General features: G+C 55.2%; 1 protein-coding gene and 1 long non-coding RNA gene across 6 annotated transcripts in view; one reads left to right on the top strand and one right to left on the bottom strand.

Annotated features, from left to right (window-relative positions):
• The window catches only part of RIPOR1 (RHO family interacting cell polarization regulator 1), a 27,645-nt gene extending 8,516 nt beyond the window's left edge, over positions 1-19,129 (bottom strand). For 2 of the 5 annotated variants that reach the window (XM_033219699.1, XM_033219696.1), the window contains exon 1: positions 665-802. In XM_033219699.1, the coding sequence (XP_033075590.1) occupies positions 665-683 (19 nt within the window). In that variant the 5' untranslated portion in view covers positions 684-802. Of the gene's footprint in view, positions 1-664; positions 803-9,510; positions 9,647-18,938 lie in introns of those variants that run through there. The other 3 variants (XM_033219698.1, XM_033219697.1, XM_033219694.1) reach the window with 3 other exon arrangements.
• Positions 9,689-19,842, top strand: LOC117088447. The gene is made up of 2 exons (XR_004439234.1): positions 9,689-10,130; positions 19,167-19,842. It is a non-coding gene; the product is annotated as an uncharacterized LOC117088447 (long non-coding RNA).

Here is a 19,842-nt window from a genome sequence, read left to right as displayed (position 1 = left end):
AGGCCAGCCGCAGGCGACTCGGTCTTGGACTCAGCGTGGCCTCGGCTCGGCCCCCACTTCCTGCCGAGGTGCGGGCTCCGCCCGCCGCGGGGCAGGAAGGGGGGTCGCGCGCGGACCCTCCTCTGGCTGGGAAGGGGCAGGAAAGAGGCGGCGCGCGGGAAGAATGTGCGGAAGCGCCTGTTTACCCGGGGGCGGGGCGGCCTCCCCAGCCCTGCCCCAGACGCCCCCCTCCAGGCCACCCTGAGCTAGGGCGCCCCCACCCCGGGAGGCAGAGGAGGTCACGGGGCGGGGCAGGGCGCACGCTCGGAGCCCTGCGGAGCTGCCCGACAGGCCCATCCGGTGCGGGTTTGTTGCCTGACCCCCGCCCGCCAGCGTGACCTGCTCCCCCCAGCCCCCACCGGCCCCGGCGTCCGGGCGCCCTCCCGGCCGGGGGATTCCCAGAGCCGAACGCGACGCCGAGAAGGGCCCCGCCCCCTCCTCTTTCATGCGGCTCCCACCTGGAAACTGAGTCACGGACGTGCGCCTCCACCCCGGCCTCGGCGGGGAGAGCTCCTCGGCAGACCCCCACCCCGCTTCAGCGAAACACGCACTCCTGGCCCCCGAACCCGGCCTGCGCCCCCTGGGGCCAGTCCCTGAGCTTTCGCAGCCCCGAGCCGGGTCCTACCTCTCTTCTTGGTGTTCATGGTGGGTCCGGGACGGCCCCCGACCCGCGCTTGCCCACCGCGGACCCTGCAGCCCTGACCACTTGGAGCCGCCCGGCTGGGCTCCCGGCTCGCTCCCAGCGGCTCTGGCTCGGCTTCGGCTCCTCCCGGCGCCGCCCCCCGCCCAGTTCCTGCCGCCTGACTCAGCCCGCCTGGATGGGGCGGAACCGGTGACTGGGGTTCCCCTCGGGGAGTGGACCGACGGGGGTGTGGGGGGGGTCTTCTCGGCTGGGGTCAGTAATGTGCGTAAAGAGATTTGAGCATGGGGATGAATATGGAGGGATAGAATGAAGGCACTAATTGGAGGAAGTATCGGACATTAGAATAGGGGCCTTAAAGAGTCGCTGTTGAGGCCGGGCGCAGTGGTTCACGCCTGTAATCCCAGCACTTTGGGAGGCCGAGGCGGGCGGATCACGAGGTCAGGAGTTCGAGACCAGCCTGGCCAACATGACAAACCCCCATCTCTACTAAAAATACAAAAATTAGCCAGGCATGAAGGCGCACACCTGGAATCCCAGCTACTCAGGAGGCTGAGGCAGGAGAATCGCTTGAACCCGGGAGGTGGCACAACTGCACTCCAGCCTGGGTGACAGAGTGATACTCCATCCCCCCCAAAAAAGAGTTGCTGTTGAGCAGTGCTAAGGCTGAACACAGAGAGCTGAGAGCTGGGGTTCTAAGTGTGCGAAGATGGATAGTAGGGGGCTGAAGAGTGGAAGGATGGGCCAAGGGTGCTGATTGGAGGGGCTGTGCCAATGGAGGGCGGAGAGTTAGGGCACTGATCACCAGGGGACTGGGAGGCTGAGAAGAGAGGCTGAAAGTGTGGGACTAGATCCACCCCATAGTGTGTGCTGCTGCGCCAAGAAGGATGCAGAGAAGGAACTGGATGCAGAGTCCCACAGCCCCATGCACCACCACACCTCTACTCCCACAGAGTGAGTGCTCAGTCTGAGCACTCCCCTCCTCCCAGGACCCAGGGGAAAGGATCAGGTCCGGCTGCCAGCCAGGGCCTCCTCCCTAGTCAAGCTGCATCCTAGGCTAATGTCCCATCCTTACTGCCCCCAGCTCACATGGGCCTCTCAGGTTCTGTGTTCCCATCCTGATCCCCATCCCCAGTGTCTCTTTGTTTTTGTTTTTGTTTTTTTTTGGAGACAGAGTCTTGTGCTATCACCCAGACTGTAGTGCAGTGGCACGATCTCGGCTCACTGCAACCTCCGCCTCTCAGATTTAAGCGATTCTCCTGCCTCAGGCTCCCAAGTAGCTGGTATTACAAGCACCCACCACTATGCCCGGCTAATGTTTGTATTTTTAGTAGAGACAGGGTTTCACCATGCTGGCCAGGCTGGTCTCGAACTCCTGACCTCAAGTGATCAGCCTGCCTCATTCTCCCAAAGTGCTGGGATTACAGGCATGAGCCACCGCGCCCAGCCTATCTCTTCTTTGAATATCCCATGTCCACCTCTAGCCTGGATAGATGCCACCATGCCCATCCCTCCCCTGACCTTGGAGGGGCTGGATGCTCCCCCATCCCATAAACACTCTTGCTCCTTGAGGCTCAATTCTCCCATATTGTGCTTACTTTCTCCCCAAGAGTCTGGGTTGGGCCCAGGGGTCTGCATTTCCACAAGTTCCCCCTCCCCCTGACAGATTCAGATGCAAGAGGTCCAGGGACCTCAGTTTGAGACATGTTATTCTCCCCTCCTCCTTGAAGCCGAAGCCTGGGTACCCTGCACCCTACACTGGTGACCTGTGCATCCCATGGATTGCCTGCCTAAAACTGGCCTCTGCTCCCTTCAGCCATCCCCAGCCTTATCACCCGCCTTTGGAATGCCCCTTTCCTAAACCACAACCACACTGATACAACCCTCAGGCTTTCCATCACCCCCACCTCAGCTGCCTTTTACCTGAGACCTCTGGCCCCTCGAGCTCTCGCTCATTTATTCACCTGTTCACTGAATGGCAACCCTGTGCCAAGTATGTGCCAGTTACTGGAGATACAGCCCAGAATTTCACAGACACCACCCTGTGCAGAGCTCACACAGTCCGCCTCTGCTTTCTTTTTTTCTGCCAGCTCCCTCCTACCTTCTCTTCCCTACCTTCCCTGCACAGCCTCCTCCCCAGCCTGGATTCAAAGCCACCATCCCATCACTCGCCTGCTGCAAGTATCCTCAGCACTGCCTGCCTTTCTCCCAGCTAGTAGAAACCAGCCCTGGGGAACCCAACTCCTGGTCTTCTCTACACCTGCACACAGGTTGGCAGGAGTTGCCAGAGGTCTTGGCACAGCAGCCTGGCTGGAATCATAGAGCAATCCTCAACCTTGGCCAGGCCCTCACCACCCACCTGGCAAATCCTCAAATGTGACTCTAGTCTTCTTTCTCCTTTTGGGGTGTTTCAGACTTTCTCCACAAGTCTTAGACAAGCTCAAGTCACTCCCACATGAAAAATAAAAACGGGCTGGGTGCAGTGGCTCATGCCTGTAATCCCAACACTTCGGGAGGCAGAGGCGGGTGGATCACTTGAGGTCAGGAGTTCGAGACCAGCTTGGCCAACATGGTGAAACCCCACCTCTGCTAAAAATACAAAAATTAGCTGGGCGTGGTGGTGCGCACCTATAGTGCCAGCTACCTGGGAGGCTGAGGCAGGAGAATCGCTTGAACCTGGGATGCAGAGGCTGCATAGAGCTGATGTGCCACTGCACTCCAGGCTGGGTGACAGAGTGGGAGTCTGTCTCAAAAAAGAAAAAAAAGAAAACCCTGGAAACTGTCCAGATACCTGTCAATGGATAATGGAATTACCACACAGCAAAAAGAATGAAAAATATACAGTGACATATGCAACAATATGGGTGAATCTGAGAGCAAACCCAAGAGAGGACCAATGTATGATCCCCTTGATAATGAAGTTCAAAAGCAAGCAAAACTAATCTATGGTGATAGAAGTTAGCCTGGTAGTCTCCCTCCAGGTGTTGTGACTGAAGAGGCCACAAGGAGTCTTCCAGGATGCTGGTAATGTCCTATTTCCTGCTCTGGGTTAAATTTCCTGATCCTATATGAGTGTGTTCTCTTAGGAAAATGTACAGAGTTGTACACTTAGGACATACACACTTTTTGTGTGCCTTTTTTTTTTTTTTTTTTTTTGAAGCAGAGTCTCACTCTGTCGCTGGGGCTGGAGTGCAGTGGCCGGATCTCAGCTCACTGCAAGCTCCGCCTCCCGGGTTTACTCCATTCTCCTGCCTCAGCCTACCGAGTAGCTGGGACTACAGGCGCCCGCCACTTCGCCCGGCTAGTTTTTGTATTTTTAGTAGAGACGTGGTTTCACCGTGTTAGTCAGGATGGTCTCGATCTCCTGACCTCGTGATCCGCCTGTCTCGGCCTCCCAAAGTGCTGAGATTACAGGCTTGAGCCACCGCGCCCGGCCTTTGTGTGCCTATTATATTTCAATGTAAAATTGGTTATAATTACAAAATGTTGGGCCAGTGCGGTGGCTCACGCCTGTAATCCCAGCACTTTGGGAGGCTGAGGCAGGTGGATCACTCGAGGCTAGGAGTTTGAGACCAGCCTGGCCAACATGGTGAAACCCTGACTCTATTAAAAATACAAAAATTAGCCAGGCGTGGTGGCACGGTCTGTAGTCCCAGCTACTTGGGAGGCTGAGGCATGAGAATTGCTGAACCCAGGAGGCAGAGGCTTCAGTGAGCCGAGATCACACTGCACTACAACCTGGGTGACAGAGCAAGATTCTTTCTTCAAAAAAAAAAAAAAAATTACAAAAAAGAAATGACTCAGACCAGTGCAGCGACTCATGCCTATAATCCTAGTACTTTGGGAGGCTGACGCAGGTGGATCACCTGAAGTAAGGAGTTCGAGACCAGCCTGACCAACTTGGTGAAACCCCATCTCTACTAAAAAAAAAAAAAAAAAAAAATACAAAATTAACCGGCATGGTGGTTCATGACTATAATCCCAATTACTCAGAAGGCTGAGGCAGGAGAATCGCTTGAACCTGGGAGGTGGAGGTTGCAGTGAGCCAAGATGGCACCATTGCACTCCAGCCTGGACGACAAGAGCAAAACTCTGTCTCAAAAAAAAAAAAAAAAGACTGCCCTGTGGACCTTCTGTCTTTCTCCAGCTACCGAATTCCTTATTCCATCTCTCTCCTCTCCTTTCAAAGCCAAGTGTCTTGAAGAGATGTCTACCTGCATTTTCTCACTATACCCGCCTGCTCCTCTTCCCACCCTGGTCCAGTTTTTGTACCCACCATTCCCCTGACTAGTCTGGACAAGGTCACCAGTGACCTCCCTGTTGCTGAACCCAGTGCCCATGTTTCATCCTTATCCTGCTTGATCTCAGCAAAACTTTGGACTTCGTGGCTCCTCTCCTCTTCTTTAAGCCCTTCCTTCCCCTGAATTTCAACAGGCAATACGCTGGTTTTCTATCTACCTCTCTGGCTGCATATCTTACTTTCCCACAGAGGGCCCTTCTCTCCCCCCATCCCTGAAAGGGCCTTATCCTCCCCGCCCTTGGGCTGTGCACAGCTCCTGCAGCTCAATGCCATCTAAATGTTGCCAGCTTCCTTATCTCTCCTTCACCCAAGCCACTCTTCTGAGCACCAGGCCTCTGTATCCAACTGCCCACTTGCTGCCTCCCCAGATGCTGAGTGCACTGTCACAGTGCATGCTGGGTTTGAGGTTCCCAAACCAAATTCACCACTTTCCACCTGACTCTCCTCAGTCTCAACTTCTCCATGACACCTCACCATCTATGTACCCCGTTGTTCAAGACAGAAACTAGGAGTCATCCTGGATGTCTCAGGCTCCATGGCCACTCAGTCATCCCCTCCTGCCAGGTCTGGCTCTTAAATCTCTCTGCAATCTGCCACCTCACCTCTACCCGTATAGCCAGAATTCAGGTCCAAGCCATCACCAACTCTCCCCTCAAGTCCTACAGCTGGGCTTCTGATGAGTTAGAACCTTCCAGAGGGGCTCCCTGTCTCCACTCTAACCTGCAATCATCCATTCGTTATTCAGTAACAACACTGACCTTAAAATTCTAGCCACTTGGCAGTGCCAAAAACTGTCCTTTATTGAGAGCATTCTATATGCCAGGCATTGAGCTTAGCAAACATCATCTCATTTAATCCTGGCAACAGCCTTATGGGGGTAAGTCCTATTAGCCCCACTTCACACTTGAGAAACCTGAGGTTAACTGTGTGACCTTGGGCAAGACACTTATTCAGCCTTTTGGGCTTCAGACACCCATCTGTAAAGAGAACAATAATAATAATAACAACAAGGCTGCTGGGAGGATGAAATGAGATCTCCTCTCATGAGGATGTCCCTCTATAGGAAGTGTTTGGGGAAGGGAGAATTGTATATGGGGTAGGGATGTTGAGGTAGACTCACTACCTAACTTTTTTTTTTTTTTTGAGACGGAGTCTTGCTCTGTCACCCAGGCTGGAGTGCAGTGGCCAGATCTCAGCTCACGGCAAGGCACCCACCACCATGCCCGGCTAGTTTTTTTGTATTTTTTAGTAGAGACGGGGTTTCACCGTGTTAGCCAGGATGGTCTCGATCTCCTGACCTCGTGATCTGCCCGTCTCGGCCTCTCAAAGTGCTGGGATTACAGGCTTGAGCCACTGCACCAGGCCTGTTTCTTTTTGTTTTTTTAGACAAGGTCTCACTCTGTCACCCAGGTCTCAGTGCAGTGGTGCGTTCATAGCTCACTGCAGCCTTAAACTCCTAGGCTCAAGCGATCTTACTGCCTTAGCCTCCCAAGTAGCTGGAACCACAGGCATGTACCACCATGCTTAGCTAACATCTCACTGTGAACACACAACAAATACTAACTGCTGTTATTTTTAACAGTCACACAGCTGGTAAGTGGCAAGACCGAGATTCAAACCCAGGCTGTCTGACCCCAGGACTCTAAATCTTTAATATCACTCTGTTCAGACTGATGTGAAATAGCCACAGCCACTCTTGTCCCAGGGAGAAAGACTGGACTCTCTAACAAGACCCACGAGGCCCTTCAGGATCTGTCCTGTCCCTCACATTCTTTCAATCACTCCTCCCCTCCCAGTCCCCTGCTTTTTCTGTTCCAGCAACTGAGACCCTCTCTCAGTACCTGCAAGGTTCTTCAGACTGTGACCAGCAGCCCCCATCACTCCTATTCCTTCTTCCCACTACTCAGCCCCAAGTCCCTCTCCTTCCTCAAGTCTACCCTATGACTTCTTCCTCCAGTAAGCAGGCCCTGGGTTGGTTCCCCCTTTTTGGCTTCCTCCCTCTGAACCCCAAGACCACATAACCCAGTTGTCAGTTCTCCTTTAGGGCCTGTCTTCCCACCAGACTGAATCTTGTGAGGCCTGGGGCATATCTGCTTGGCTCACTATAGCACTCTGGGGGCCCTGTAGCACCTGGCAGATGAAGGAGGGGGAGCAGTGGGGGAAACTGGGCTGCCTAGACACAGGAACAGCAGGTCCTGAGCTGTTTGCTGGTGGGGAGGATTTCAAGTCTGTGTCCACCCCAATTCCCCTACCCCACATACAATCCTCCCTCTCCCTTCCCACTGACTGATGGTATCATATACCATCAGCAGGTGGGGCTCTGCTCCCTGGGATGGTGCACGGTGGGGGTCCCCTGGGATTCTGGACTTGGAAAAGGCTGACTGTTCCATCAGTTTTCTCTCTCTGGTTGGCCCTCTGCTACCACCATCCCCCGAGTCCCATAGGAACCAGGATGTCTAACTGTTGGTACAAATGACCCTCAGAATGTCCATCTGAGTGACCGCTTCAGGAGATGGGTGGGCAGGACTGCCCTTGCTGGGTAGGGAAAGAGCTGAACCCCTTGAGCTAAGGCAGAAGGGCCACCTCAACTGGTGGGGGACTGGCTGATAAGAGCCAGGGGACTCTCTGGGCTCATGTCAGCCCTATAGTCTGTTCCCAAGATGGGAAATAACCCAGATCCAAGGTTCCAAAGGGGCTTGCAGCACAGCCAGGTCAGGATGGCTGTGAGTGGAGCCCTGACCTGTGCACATGGCCCCAGATCCTGCAGCCCCACTATACTTCCTACACACCAAGCCTGGCACACCCGGGTGCAGTGGAATATCCCACCACCTGGGCTGCCCAGCTCAGCACTGTGCCAGGCCAGCCGCCTCTCTGGGAGTCCCCAGGTCTAGCCCTGCTCCGCCCTGGGGCCACCCCGACTGAGGTAAACAGAGGCTAAAAATAACCTGGGCAAGGGGGGCTGCAAGGGAGAAGGGGGTCCCCTCTGAGCCTGCCCCTGTCTCCATGGCAACTGCCCCAAACCTGGCGGCTGACGTCATCTCACAGCTGCCCAATCGTATAGGAGGGAGAGGGAGCGGCGCAGCCCCGGACCCCCCACCCCGGAACCGGGCGGAGGCTGTTGGGTGGCCTCACTTCCTGCCGGCCCCCTCCCTGGTCAGCTGGTTACATTCCCTGGCCGTGCGCTGGGAGCCGGGCGGCCTCCCCCGGGCCGGGCCTGGTCAGGGCTGAGTGCGAGCAGCGGTGGCAGAGGGGCCGCCGTGACTCACTCGCGCCCTCCCCGCCCGCTTCTCCCCAGCAGAACCCAGCCCGGAGTCCTGAGTCCTCCCCTCACCCACAACCAAACCCAGATCCCTGGGACTGCTCACCTTGCTCCTCTCTCCCACCGCAGTCACAGGACCCAAGCCGGGGAGGGGGGTGGAATAAGGAGCTATGCCAGTCCTCCTTGTCCCGCTGGAGTATTTTGTACTTCAGTCCCCAATTAACATCCCTCCCCTCCTTCTAATACCACGGAGGTGGGTGTCTCAGGGGCAAGGACTCAGATCTAATCCCTGCTTCTCCCAAACCAGCTGTGTGACCTTGAGAATACTACTAACCTCTCTGGGCCTGTTTCTGCATCTGCCAGATGGTCATAACCCTCCTCAGAAGCTGTGCCTTGGCCGAATGCGGCAGGCCCAGGGCGCGGCCCCGCAGATGGCAGCCAGGGCACAAGGATTGTTACATGAGGCTGCGCATAGTAGGTGCTGGTGTGGCCAGCCTGGACACGCATTAGAACTGGCTGGAGAGGGTCGGTAGGGGAGGTGGAACTCAGGCCTCACCCTGGAGAGGAGGACAAAGGGTGCTGAAGCTGGATTGAATCCGACCTCTAGCCCTGGTGAGCAGCCCCTTGCCCAAACCAGTTCTGCAGAGTGCCCAGGCCCGGCTGTTGCAGGGACCTCGCGCCAGCCTCCATTTCCAGGGAAAAGCTCTATTCCCCCACCAGGACAATCCTCTCCGGCTTCGGCTACGCCAGGTTTGGGCGGAGAGCCCGGCTCCAGCCCAGGCTCGGTCACCTCGCGGCCGGCCACAAAGCCGCTTAGGCCGGCCCCTAGAGCTAGGAGGATTAGCTCAGCTCGTAGGCCTGCCCGCACCCTTCGTCGCCCCCTCCCCATTTCCAGCCCAGCCTCCCCTGCTGCGAAGGTAGCAAAGGCTCCCGGGGAGCGCGCGTGCCAGGGCCCAAGCTGGAGCCTTTAGCCCGCCCTCCGGCCTGGCCCACCCCAGCGCCCTGGGGCACCGGCTGCCAGGGCCTTGCCGTGGGAGGAGGGCGGCAGCGCCAGGCGCTGCAGGCCCAGAGGCGGCGGCTTTTGTGGGAGAAGTTCTCCGCGCCCGGGGCAGGCAGGAAAGACACGGCACGGTCGGGGTCGGATGGATGGGGTGAGGCGGGACAGAGCCGCAGATCCCGGACCCACCGGGCGGCGCCAGCAGAGGAGGCACCAGAACCTCCGCGCCTGCCCCCCGCCCGGCTTGCAGCCCCGGGAACGGCGCGGACACTCACATGGCTGCGCTGGGCTGCGCGGGCCTCGCGCCGTCCTTGCGCTCGGAGGTGCCCGGCCTGGTCGCGCCGCAGCTGCCGCTGTCGCCGCCGCCGGCGCCGGCCCCTCCCTCCGCCCGCCGCCCCGCCGTCCCGCCGCCCCTCCCCTGGCCCGCCGGGCCCCACCCCCCTGCACTCCCGCGGCTCCCGCACCCCTGGAGACGCCCAGAGCTCGCTCCGCCCTCTCGGGTAACGGGGCAGGCCGGTGGCCCATGCAGCCCACCGGCTTGCAGGGAAGGCAGACCCTGGGGACGTGACGGCGGCTTTCTGGGAACCTCACGCAGACCCTAAAACGGGGAGCGCCAGGGAGCCCTGCCTGCTTGTCCCCTCCCTAGATCCCTCGGGCTCTGGAGACCTTGCGGGCCCCCTGTCTGTGGCCACCTGAAACAGGTCCTGGAGCTGCTACTGCTGGCTTAGGTTGGTTGGTGGAAAAGATCCAGGACTGTTTCAGTGAAGGCCTTGGGGAGTCCAGAAGCCTCCTGACACCTTCTGGGTCCAGATGCTGCCCTTCAGCCCTGCCATTTCAGCCAGCCTCAGCTTCTCCGCTGTAGAGGCAGGCCGCCCTTTCTGCCACTGTCTGGCTGGTAAGTCCAGGCTCATAGCCGGGTCATGCATTCCCCACTTATTGGGTACTGGTTTCCGGGCAGTCTTGGGGTGGGGACGCTGGCAGGGTCCAGGTACAGGGCCATGTGTTGGCCTACCCAGTCCTTTCCAAAGCTGGGGCTGGAATGCTGGCCCTCCACACAGTGGGTAAAGGGACCCCATGAGAGTCGACCCCATGTTGGGGTCAAAGGGCCAGTTCCACTCCTCCACCCCTCCCATCAATCAGACACCCCTGGCCCCTTCCAACCTGGACACCCCTGAGGCTTCTCCAGGCCTTGTACTCCCACAGCCCCTCATGTATGTCAGACCTACCCAGGAATGGTTTCAGGGACAGTAAGAGGTTCCTAAATATCTGTACCCCACCGCCACCAGTGCCCTGAGGGCTGTTTCTTTGTGTGTTTTGTTTGTTTGGTTGGTTTTGTTTGGTGGTTTTTTTTTTTTTTTTTTTTCTGGGATGGAGTCTCGCTGTCGCCCAGGCTGGAGTGCAGTGGCTCACTGCAAGCTCCACCTCCCAGGTTCATGCCATTCTCCTGCCTCAACCTCCTGAGTAGCTGGGACTACAGGCACCCGCACCACGCCCAGCTAATTTTTTTTGTATTTTTAGTAGAGACGGGGTTTCACCATGTTAGCCAGGATGGTCTCGATCTCCTGACCTAGTGATCCACGCGCCTCGGCCTCCCAAAGTGCTGGGATTACAGGCATGAGCCACCGCGCCCGGCCTGTTTGGTCAGTTTTTTAGAGATGGAGTTTCTTCATGTTGCTCAGACTGATCTCTAACTGGGCTCAAGCGATCCTCCCACCTCAGCCTCCCAAAGTGCTGGGATTACAGGCTTGAGCCACCTCTGCCTCGCAGTTCATTCTCCAGCCCCTCCTCTTGGGCTTCTTTTGTAGTGCCCTTTTCTTTCTTTCTTTTTTTGTTTTTTTTGGGGGGGAGTGGGGACAGAGTCTCCCTCTGTTGTCCAGGCTAGAGTGCAGTGATGCGATCTTAGTCGACTCACTGCAACCTCCGCCTTCTAATTTTTATGTTTTTGGTAGAGATGGCCCGGCTAATTTTTATATTTTTGGTACAGATGGGGTTTTACCATGTTGGCCAGGCTGACCAACTCCTGGCCTCAAGTGATCCATCCGCCTCAGCCTCTCAAAGTGCTGGGATTACAGGCATGAACCACTGTGCCGGTCAGTGCCCTTTCTCTGAAGTCCTTAAACCTGGGCATGATTTCCAGGGGCTGAGTTCTTCTCTTTATTCCCTCTATCCTAAAATATCATCCAGTCTCAGGCTCCCATCCATTCATTGCTGACCGTCCCAAGCTTCCCTCTGTGCCCAGAGCCCTCTCCTGTTCCAGAACCCCTGGCTGCTCTCTGGTTGACTCACCAGTCCTCATGATTGTCCCCATACCTGCAAAGTGCCAGTCTACACAGGCATCCATCTGAGCCAGAGACTGGGGTTCTTTGGAATTCTCAAAGCTGGCACCAATTGGCCCCTGCCCACCCCTAAAGTCACCTCTCAGCCAGGCATCCTCTGAGTACCTTCTTTGCAGACACCCTCTGTTCCAGCCTCCTATTGACTCCCTTCATACTGCTCACCATGGCCAGGCAGCAGTGTGCACGCCGTGTGTGCTCATGGGCCTGAGCCTGCCTGACTGTGTTGTCTCTAAGTAGTGTAGGGGTAGGAACCACAGAAGTCCTTATCATTACGGTCCCTGGCTCATGGTGGGAGTTCAAGAAATATTTATCGAATGAGCAAATAACTGAACATGTAAATGCGTGAGCCCTTGGCATCCCCCTCTCCTGCCCTCACCTTCCTTCAGTGGCCCAGCCCTCTTGCTTCCTTCTCCTTAACATCTTTTGAATTAATTCTCCCAATACCATGCCCACCCACTCCAGTGGATAGTCCATACTCTGTGGTGGGGCCTCTGAGGCCCAGGAGATCTGGCCTCAGATGATCTCAACTCCTTATATTGCACTTATTCTGGAGCCCCTGTGATCTGGCTTCCACTACACTCCCAGCCTGCAGCTCCCTGGATGCAGCCTCTACCCTCTGGCCTCTGTCTTTTTTCCCAGCTTGCCTTCTGCCTGGGATGCTTCTCCCCCTCATCCACTTGGAAAACAACTCAGATGTCCCCTCCTCCAGGGAACCTATGTCCTTTGAGCACCCATCATTGCCTATTGTCCTTGTCCATGGCTAGGCCTGTGACCACCAGGCCAGGCACAGATGGGGCTGCAGTGATTAAATGGAACACCTGGGAATTCACCTGGCTCTTCCCCCACATCCAAGGGGCCTTGAGGGAAGGGCAGCATCCCTCCAAGGGTCACAGGGTGCTGGTGGCCTTCAAGGCCTCTCCCTAAACATTTGGTGAGCTAAGCACAGGGGAGGACACAACTTGAAACCCACTTCACAGAGGAGACACCTGAAGCTCAGGGAAGGCAAGAACTTCCCACAGAAACTGTCACATCGTTGGAAAGGGCAGACTCTGAGCTTCAACTTGGCTCCCTGGGTTGCGATCAGTTCGGCTCTGTTTGAATCAGGCATCATTTTCTGAGCCCCATCCTCTGCCTGGGACTCAGCTGGGAGCTGTGGTGTGTGTAGAAAGGAATTATCAGCACTTCTAACCACTGGGAGATCACATTCTCAGAGGGGTGGACTCAGGCCTGAGAAAAATCCCTGGGACAGACAGCAGAGGGTGGTGAGAGCCGCAGTGAACCCCCAGTCCTCACACATGGCGCTGCTAGTTCCATTTTTGGAAGGAATGCAGTTCAAGTCCAAAACCCCAGAAAAACCGCGGCTTCCCCCACCCTCCAGCCCCCATGGATGACAACTCTCTGCTATGTAATGCCCCCCCATCCCAGCTTTCTGTGAACAGATAGAATAGAAGCTTGCCCTGGACTGTGCCTGGGGCCACATCATTCATTCATTTGCCAGATATACAGCAAGCATTTGTGGAATGTCGGTTGTGCCTGGGCCACCCTGAGGGGACCAGAGGTGAGATCTCCCTAGTCCCTTCCCACAGGGTTCACAGTCAAAAAGAACAGGTATGTCCAAGTCTCTGCACCTCCCGAGTCCCCAGATGCTGACAGAGTGTGTGTATGTGAGTGTGTGGGACTATGTCTGCGTGCACATGTGTGCTGGTTAGGAAGGGCTTTGCAGAGAAGGGGCCCTTAGTGTGACTAGTTGTTGGGGCTCCCTAGGCAGACAATGGGTAGGTCCTGGGAGTAGCAGCTGAGGCTGGGGGAGTAACAGAGTTTAAGCCACAGGAGGAAGGAGCAGCCTCTTTTGCTGGACCAGAGCAAAAGCTGGAGAATTGCGTGCGGGGCCTTGGGGCAGGCTGGGGAACAAGGATTTTACCCTTGGGGTGATAGGGAGCCTGGGCTTTAGGCTGGGGGATTTTGTGGTCATAGCTGCGCTTTGCAAAAGTCACTCAGGCACTGTGTATGTGTATGAGGGGAGGCAGGAGGCCTCAAGGAGGCTGGTGCCATTTCCAGCCCAGTGGATGCTAGCCTGGGCCAGAGTGAGGGCAGTGGGGATGGAGAGAAGGAGACATTTAAGAGATGTTCAGGAGGCAGAATGCAGAGCTTGGCGACTGAAGGGATGTGGAGTCTAGAGAGAGGGAGACATCCCAGATGAGGCAGCAACTTTGGGCCTGGGTGATGGGTGGATAGTGGGACAGTGGTATTTTTTAATGAGGTAGGGAGGCCTGGAGGATCTGCTTTTTTTTTTTTTTTTTTTGAGACAGAGTCTTGCTCTGTCGCCCAGGCTGGAGTGCAGTGGCCGGATCTCAGCTCACTGCAAGCTCCGCCTTCTGGGTTTACGCCATTCTCCTGCCTCAGCCTCCCGAGTAGCTGGGACTACAGGCGCCGGCCACCACGCCCGGCTAGTTTTTGTATTTTTTTTAGTAGAGACAGGGTTTCACTGTGTTAGTCAAGATGGTCTCGATCTCCTGACCTCGTGATCTGCCCGTCTCGGCCTCCCAAAGTGCTGGGATTACAGGCTTGAGCCACCGCGCCCGGCCTGAGGCCTGGAGGATCTGGTTAAGGGGAAGGTGATATGGTCAGTTTGGGCAGGTGGCATCTGAGGGATCTAGGGACCACCGAGGAGGAAGTGTCCAGAAGGCAGCTGGACAGGCAGGGAGAGGAGAGAGGGGTCTGAGCTGGAGACATCTTCTGAGGGGAACAGTGGTCGACTGGGTCACCAAGAGATCAAGTGAGGGAAGGCCCAAAGCACCATGGCCTGCTGGAGCACTTCAGTGCATGGTGGGGCAAAGGCAGGCTTGGAGGAGGTAGGTATGAGGCTTGCGGGTATACTTGACCCACCGCCAGCCTCCACACCCCTCCAGCTCCAGCCTGGACTCTACTTTCCTTTGTGTGTGTCAAAAGACAAGAGCCAGAGATGCTGCCCCATATTCAAGTCCTGGCTTTACCGCTCTTATCAGGATCCTGCTAGAGCCACTTCTTTCTGATGCTTTAAGTGCACCCATCCATTTAATCGTAACATTGCAATTTGAAGAAGTGCTGCATCTCGTTAATAATCAACACAATGCAAACACAAACAACAGGAGACACTATTTTTTTTTTTTTTTTTTGCCTCTGAGATGGGCAGTGATGAACATGATGTGTGAGTGGACACTCAAGAGAGTAGGAATTGGTTTAAATGTTTAAGGGTAGGCTGGGTGTGGTAGTGGCTCACACCCGTAATCTCAGCACTTCGGGAGGTCAGGTGGGAGGATGGCTTCAGCCAGGAGTTAGAGACCAGCCTGGTCAACATAGTAAAACCCAGTCTCTACTAAAAACACAAAAATGAGCATATCATGGTGGCACATGCCTGTAATCCCAGCTCAAGAGACTGAGGTGGGAGAATTGCTTGAGTCCGGGAGGTTGAGGCTGCAGTGAGCCGTGATTGCGCCACTGCACTCCAGCCTGCGCAACAGAGCCAGACCCTGTCTCACCAAAAAAAAAAAAAAAGTTTAAGGGTAGTTTTTTCAGAATGTATCAGGATTGCAAGTGCAAACCTCCCTTTCACCAAATTTCAGCAAATTTACCCCAAATAAATAGCTGTTCACGCAGGAAAATATCTGTGCCAAAAGATGTTGACTACTGGGTTGGTTTTTTTTTTTTTTGACGGACTCTAGCTCTGTCTCTCTGTCACCAGGCTGGAGTGCAGTGGTGCAGTCTCGGCTCACTGCAACCTCTGCCTCCCGAGTTCAAGCGATTCTCGTGCCTCAGCCTCCCGAGTAGCTGGGATTACAGGTGCGTGCCACCATGCCCAGCTAATTTTTGTATTTTTAGTAGAGATGGGGTTTCACCATGTTGGCCAGGCTGATCTTGAACTCCTGACCTCAGGTGATCTGCCTGCCTCGGCCTTCCAAAGTATTGGCTTGTTTAATCGGGGATAGAGGAATGACATAGTCCCTCAGTGTGCGATGGAGGGCTAAAGGAGGTGCACAGTGGCCTGAGATGCTCCATAGCCACTACAAATGGATGTCAGGCATGGATTGAGCATGTGCTGTGTGCCTGGCATCATTCTGGATGCTGGGGACACAGTGACAGACCAGTTTGGCAAGGTCCCTGCTTTCAAGGAGTTTGCACTCTGCCAAAGGAGACTGACAATAAATGAGTTAACATATAAACAAGATGATTTCAGAGAGAGGGAGAGGGGAGAGCTGTGAAGAAGCCAAACCAGGTGATGTGGTTTAGCGTGGTGGGTCTGAGGGGCTGCTTTAGTCAGGTTGGTCAGGGAAGGCCTCTTTGAGGCAGTGACATTGGAGCTGAGACCTGAATGACAGGAAAGAAACAGCCACTGAACAACACAGAGGAAGAGTGTCCCGGGCAGAGGGAACAGCAAAGGTGGGATGTGGGGGGAGGGTAGGAGGTGAGAATGAGCCAACGGTGGTTGAGTCATGTGGGCTAGAGGAGAGGTCAGGAGGTGAGGTCTGAGAGGAGAGTGGGGTGAGGGCAGGGTAGGGAGTGAGGGTTTTATATCTGAACATGGAAAGGTGTTCAATATCATAAGCATGGTGGACGCTGGGTGCGGTGGCTCATGCCTGTAATCCCAGCACTTTGGGAGACGGAGGAGGGTAAATCATGAGGTCAAGAGATTGAGACCATCCTGGCCAACATGGTGAAACCCTGTCTCTACTAAAAATACAAAAACTGGCCAGGCGCAGTGGCTCACGCCTGTGATCCCAGCACTTTGGGAGGCTGAGGCAGGCAGATCACCTGAGGTCAGGAGTTCGAGACCAGCCTGGCCAACATGGGGAAACCCTGTCTCTACTAAAAATGCAAAATAAGCCAGGCATGGTGATGCGTGCCTGTAATCCCAGCTACCCAGGAGGCTGAGGCAGGAGAATTGCTCGAACCTGGGAGGCAGAGGTTGCAGTGAGCCAAAATCGCGCCACTGCACTCCAGCCTAGGGGAGAGAGCAAGACTCTGTCTCAAAAAAAAAAAAAAAAAAATTATCTGGGTGTGATGTCACGCACCTGTAGTCTCAGCTACTTGGGAGACTGAGGCAGGAAAATAGCTTGAATCCGGGAGGCAGAGGTTGCAGTGAGCTGAGATCGCACCACTGCACTCCAGCCTCGCGACAGAGTGAGACTCTGTCTCAAACAACAACAACAACAACAACAACAAACGTGGAGTGGAGAAAGTTCCAGAAGAGCCTGCATAGCAGGAATCTCCTCAGATGAGAACTACATCCATGGGTCCTGAGGGCCACAATGCCCATCATCTCTAGGCGTTGTACTTTCACTTGGTTTATTTGATTCTTTGTATTTATTCATACAAATAATGGTTTGCAATGAACATGGCATTGTTTTCAAAAGTAACATGGCCATTACTTATTGGAGCATCTCGAGGCTGGCCTCTGCACTGAGGAGGTGTAAATTTCTAGGCTTGGCAATCGCTTCCCTGGGGACACCGTCTGAGGCTAGCTGGTGTTGCTGTCATTGTCCCCACTAGTCCAGCCTCGGCCTCCAGGGGGAGCTGTGAGCTGGGCGGTGCTCTGCTGGTTTGAGCAAGGGGTGGGGCGACTGACTGTGTGTCTCGCGGTCTGGGCTGGGCGTCCTTCCTTCCTTCCTGACTCCTTTCTCCTAAGGGACAAGTGGGAGGGACGTCTTCGTCTCTCCCAGCTCAAGGGATGAACTGCTCCCCTTGGGACCCTGTCAGCCCAGGCCCCCTGACAAAGGCTGCAGTGTGTGGTGCATAGTTCATTTCTGTGAGTTGCTAACGCTAGGTGAACTGCTCTGACAGAGACTTGCAGGGTGTTGCGGTAGGAACCCGGCCACTGGGCATCTGGAAATCCCCGGATCCCATCGGATGACGACCTGGGGCTGAGAATACCCAAGCGGAGCCCGGCTCTGCTCCCAATAAGTAGAGTTTTTCTTTGGCGTCACCGTATGGGAAGTGTCTACACTGCAGTTACGGACTTGGCAAAATACCGCCAGCTCGAGGGGGTGCCCCTGGCGGCCAGTCCTGGGTTCAAGAACCAACAATCACTGTAGAGTGCAGTGCACAACCTGTTCGGTTCTGTGTGACAGCTCTGCTGACGCTCAGACCTGATCACAGATCCTGGGAACCCCACCGCTACCATTAAAACCCTTCTCCATTCGCCAAAGCCTCTTCAAGAGGGAGAAATGCTCCCTGTCCCTCCACTTCTCCGTCCTCTCCTTCTTTAACCTTTCCAAGTGTGTTGGGCACAGCATCTTCTGAAGCATCCTTTGGCTTCTGTGATCCAAGAGAAGGATTTCTAGCTGCTTCTCTGGCTATCTCCCTTCATGCGCCTCAGTGGGCTCCTCCAGGAGCTCAGCCCCCTTCCCTCATTTTTTTTTTTTTTTTTTTGATACGGAGTCTCACTCTGTCACCTAGGCTGGAGTGCAGTGGCACGATCTCAGCTCACTGTAACCTCCGCCTCCCAGGTTCAAGCAATTCTCCTGCCTCAGCCTCCTGAGTAGCTGAGATTACAAGCGTGCACCACCATGCCTGGCTAATTTTTTGTATCTTTAGTAGAGACGGGGTTTCACCATGTTAGCCAGGATGGTCTCGATCTCCTGACCTCATGATCCGCCTGCCTTGGCCTCCCAAAGTGCTGGGATTACAGGCATGAGCCACCGCACCCAGCCTCTTTTTTTTTTTTTTTGAGACAGAGTTTTGCTCTGTTGCCCAGGTAGAGTGCAGTGGCACAATCTCCACTCACTGCAACCTCCACCTCCCAGGTTCAAGCAATTCTCATGCTTCAGCCTCCTGAGAAGCTGGGACTACAAGTGTGCATCACTACGCGGCTAACTCTTTTTGCATTTTTAGTAGAGGCTGGGTTTCACCATGTTGGCCAGGCTGGTCTCAAACTCCTGACCTCAGGTGATCCACCCACCTCGGCCTCCCAAAGTACTGAGATTACAGGCATGAGCCACTGCGCCTGGCCTGGGCCATGCAGTTGAACGCCTTTTCCTCTTTCCTTCACCTGCCTAACTCCTGCTCACCCTTGATGTCTCAGCCAAGACACCACTTCCTTTGAGACAGCTTCCTGAACCACAGGCTGAGTCTGGAACCTCTCCTTCACTCTTACAAAGCCCTGTGCAACCCCCTTCTCTGCCTTTGTCTGCCTCCCCTTCCAAGGGGGCCACCTGCTCTGCTCAGGGTTCCACACCCCAAGACCATGTGCAGTCACCTGACTCTGTGCCCAATTCCCAGACTCAGAGGTCCCAGATCTCAAAGGTCACTGAGTTCCAGAGGGAGCAAGGCCATGCTTGAGGGTCGCCACAGTGAGCTAGTGGCCAGGCTGGTCTGGGACCCAAGACTCTTACCTTCTCCTCCAGGGCTCCCGTGCTCCCTCAGATGCCATCGTGAGCAGAGTTGGGATCCTTGAGGGCCCAAGGGGCCTCAACCAGAAGGGACTTGATGGGCTCCTGTCCTGGGTGGATGGCAACCACCAGCCCAGGCTCTTGAGAGCCCAGGATGCTGGCGCGGGCTATCCCAGAAAGCCAAGAGGGCCAGTGTCAGCACATCTAATGAGTTGCCTCCTTCTCCAACAGGGCTGGGCTGTGGGAGTGCTGGCCAATATGCCAGGCAGGGAGGGCCTGAATTCCTGAAGGTGGTGGTGGCAGCTGTTAGGGTCCACAGGTTAATGATCTCCAACGTCACACAGAAGGGAATGTGCTGAGGTGTGACCTCCCTCACCCTGCCTTGGCTGCATGGGGCACTGTCTCTCCAGGACTCACCCTGCCCCCCACTAGACTGAAGTCTGAAGATCAGCCCAGTCTTCCTTCAGGCCTCAATGCCCTCTCGCCTCCCCAGCCCTAGGGACTCCTGGATCTTCCCAGAGGCTGCTCTGTGGGGTCCCTCCCCTGGGCCTTTGCTAATGCTGTGCCCTCTGCCTGTCTCAGTGGTGAGCCTGGCCCATTTCTCAGGAGCTCCTGAACACCGAGGAATTGAATTGCTTTGTAAATAAACAAAAAGTGCCAAACAAGCCTGCCTGTCACTTGGGAGATGGCCCCTCTCCGCCCCACCAAATTTGCTAATCAAACAAATAACCTAAAATAGAATAGAAAGAACTCATCTAGACTTTTCTTGTACCTCTGCTCCCCAAACAGCTTCTCCTTTTAGGTCTCCGGAGCAGCCCTGTTCTCTCTGGCCCAGGCCTCTGCCGGAAATTCAGCCTGACCTTAATTAATTAATTATTATTATTTTTCATTTAAAAAATTAAATATA

This window comes from Trachypithecus francoisi, unplaced genomic scaffold, assembly GCF_009764315.1.
Source record: "Trachypithecus francoisi isolate TF-2019V2 unplaced genomic scaffold, Tfra_2.0 Lachesis_group10, whole genome shotgun sequence".
In the NCBI taxonomy this organism is placed as follows: domain Eukaryota; kingdom Metazoa; phylum Chordata; class Mammalia; order Primates; family Cercopithecidae; genus Trachypithecus; species Trachypithecus francoisi.
The sequence above is the reverse complement of the archived record's forward strand: the minus strand, read 5'-3'. Positions and strand labels throughout refer to the sequence as shown.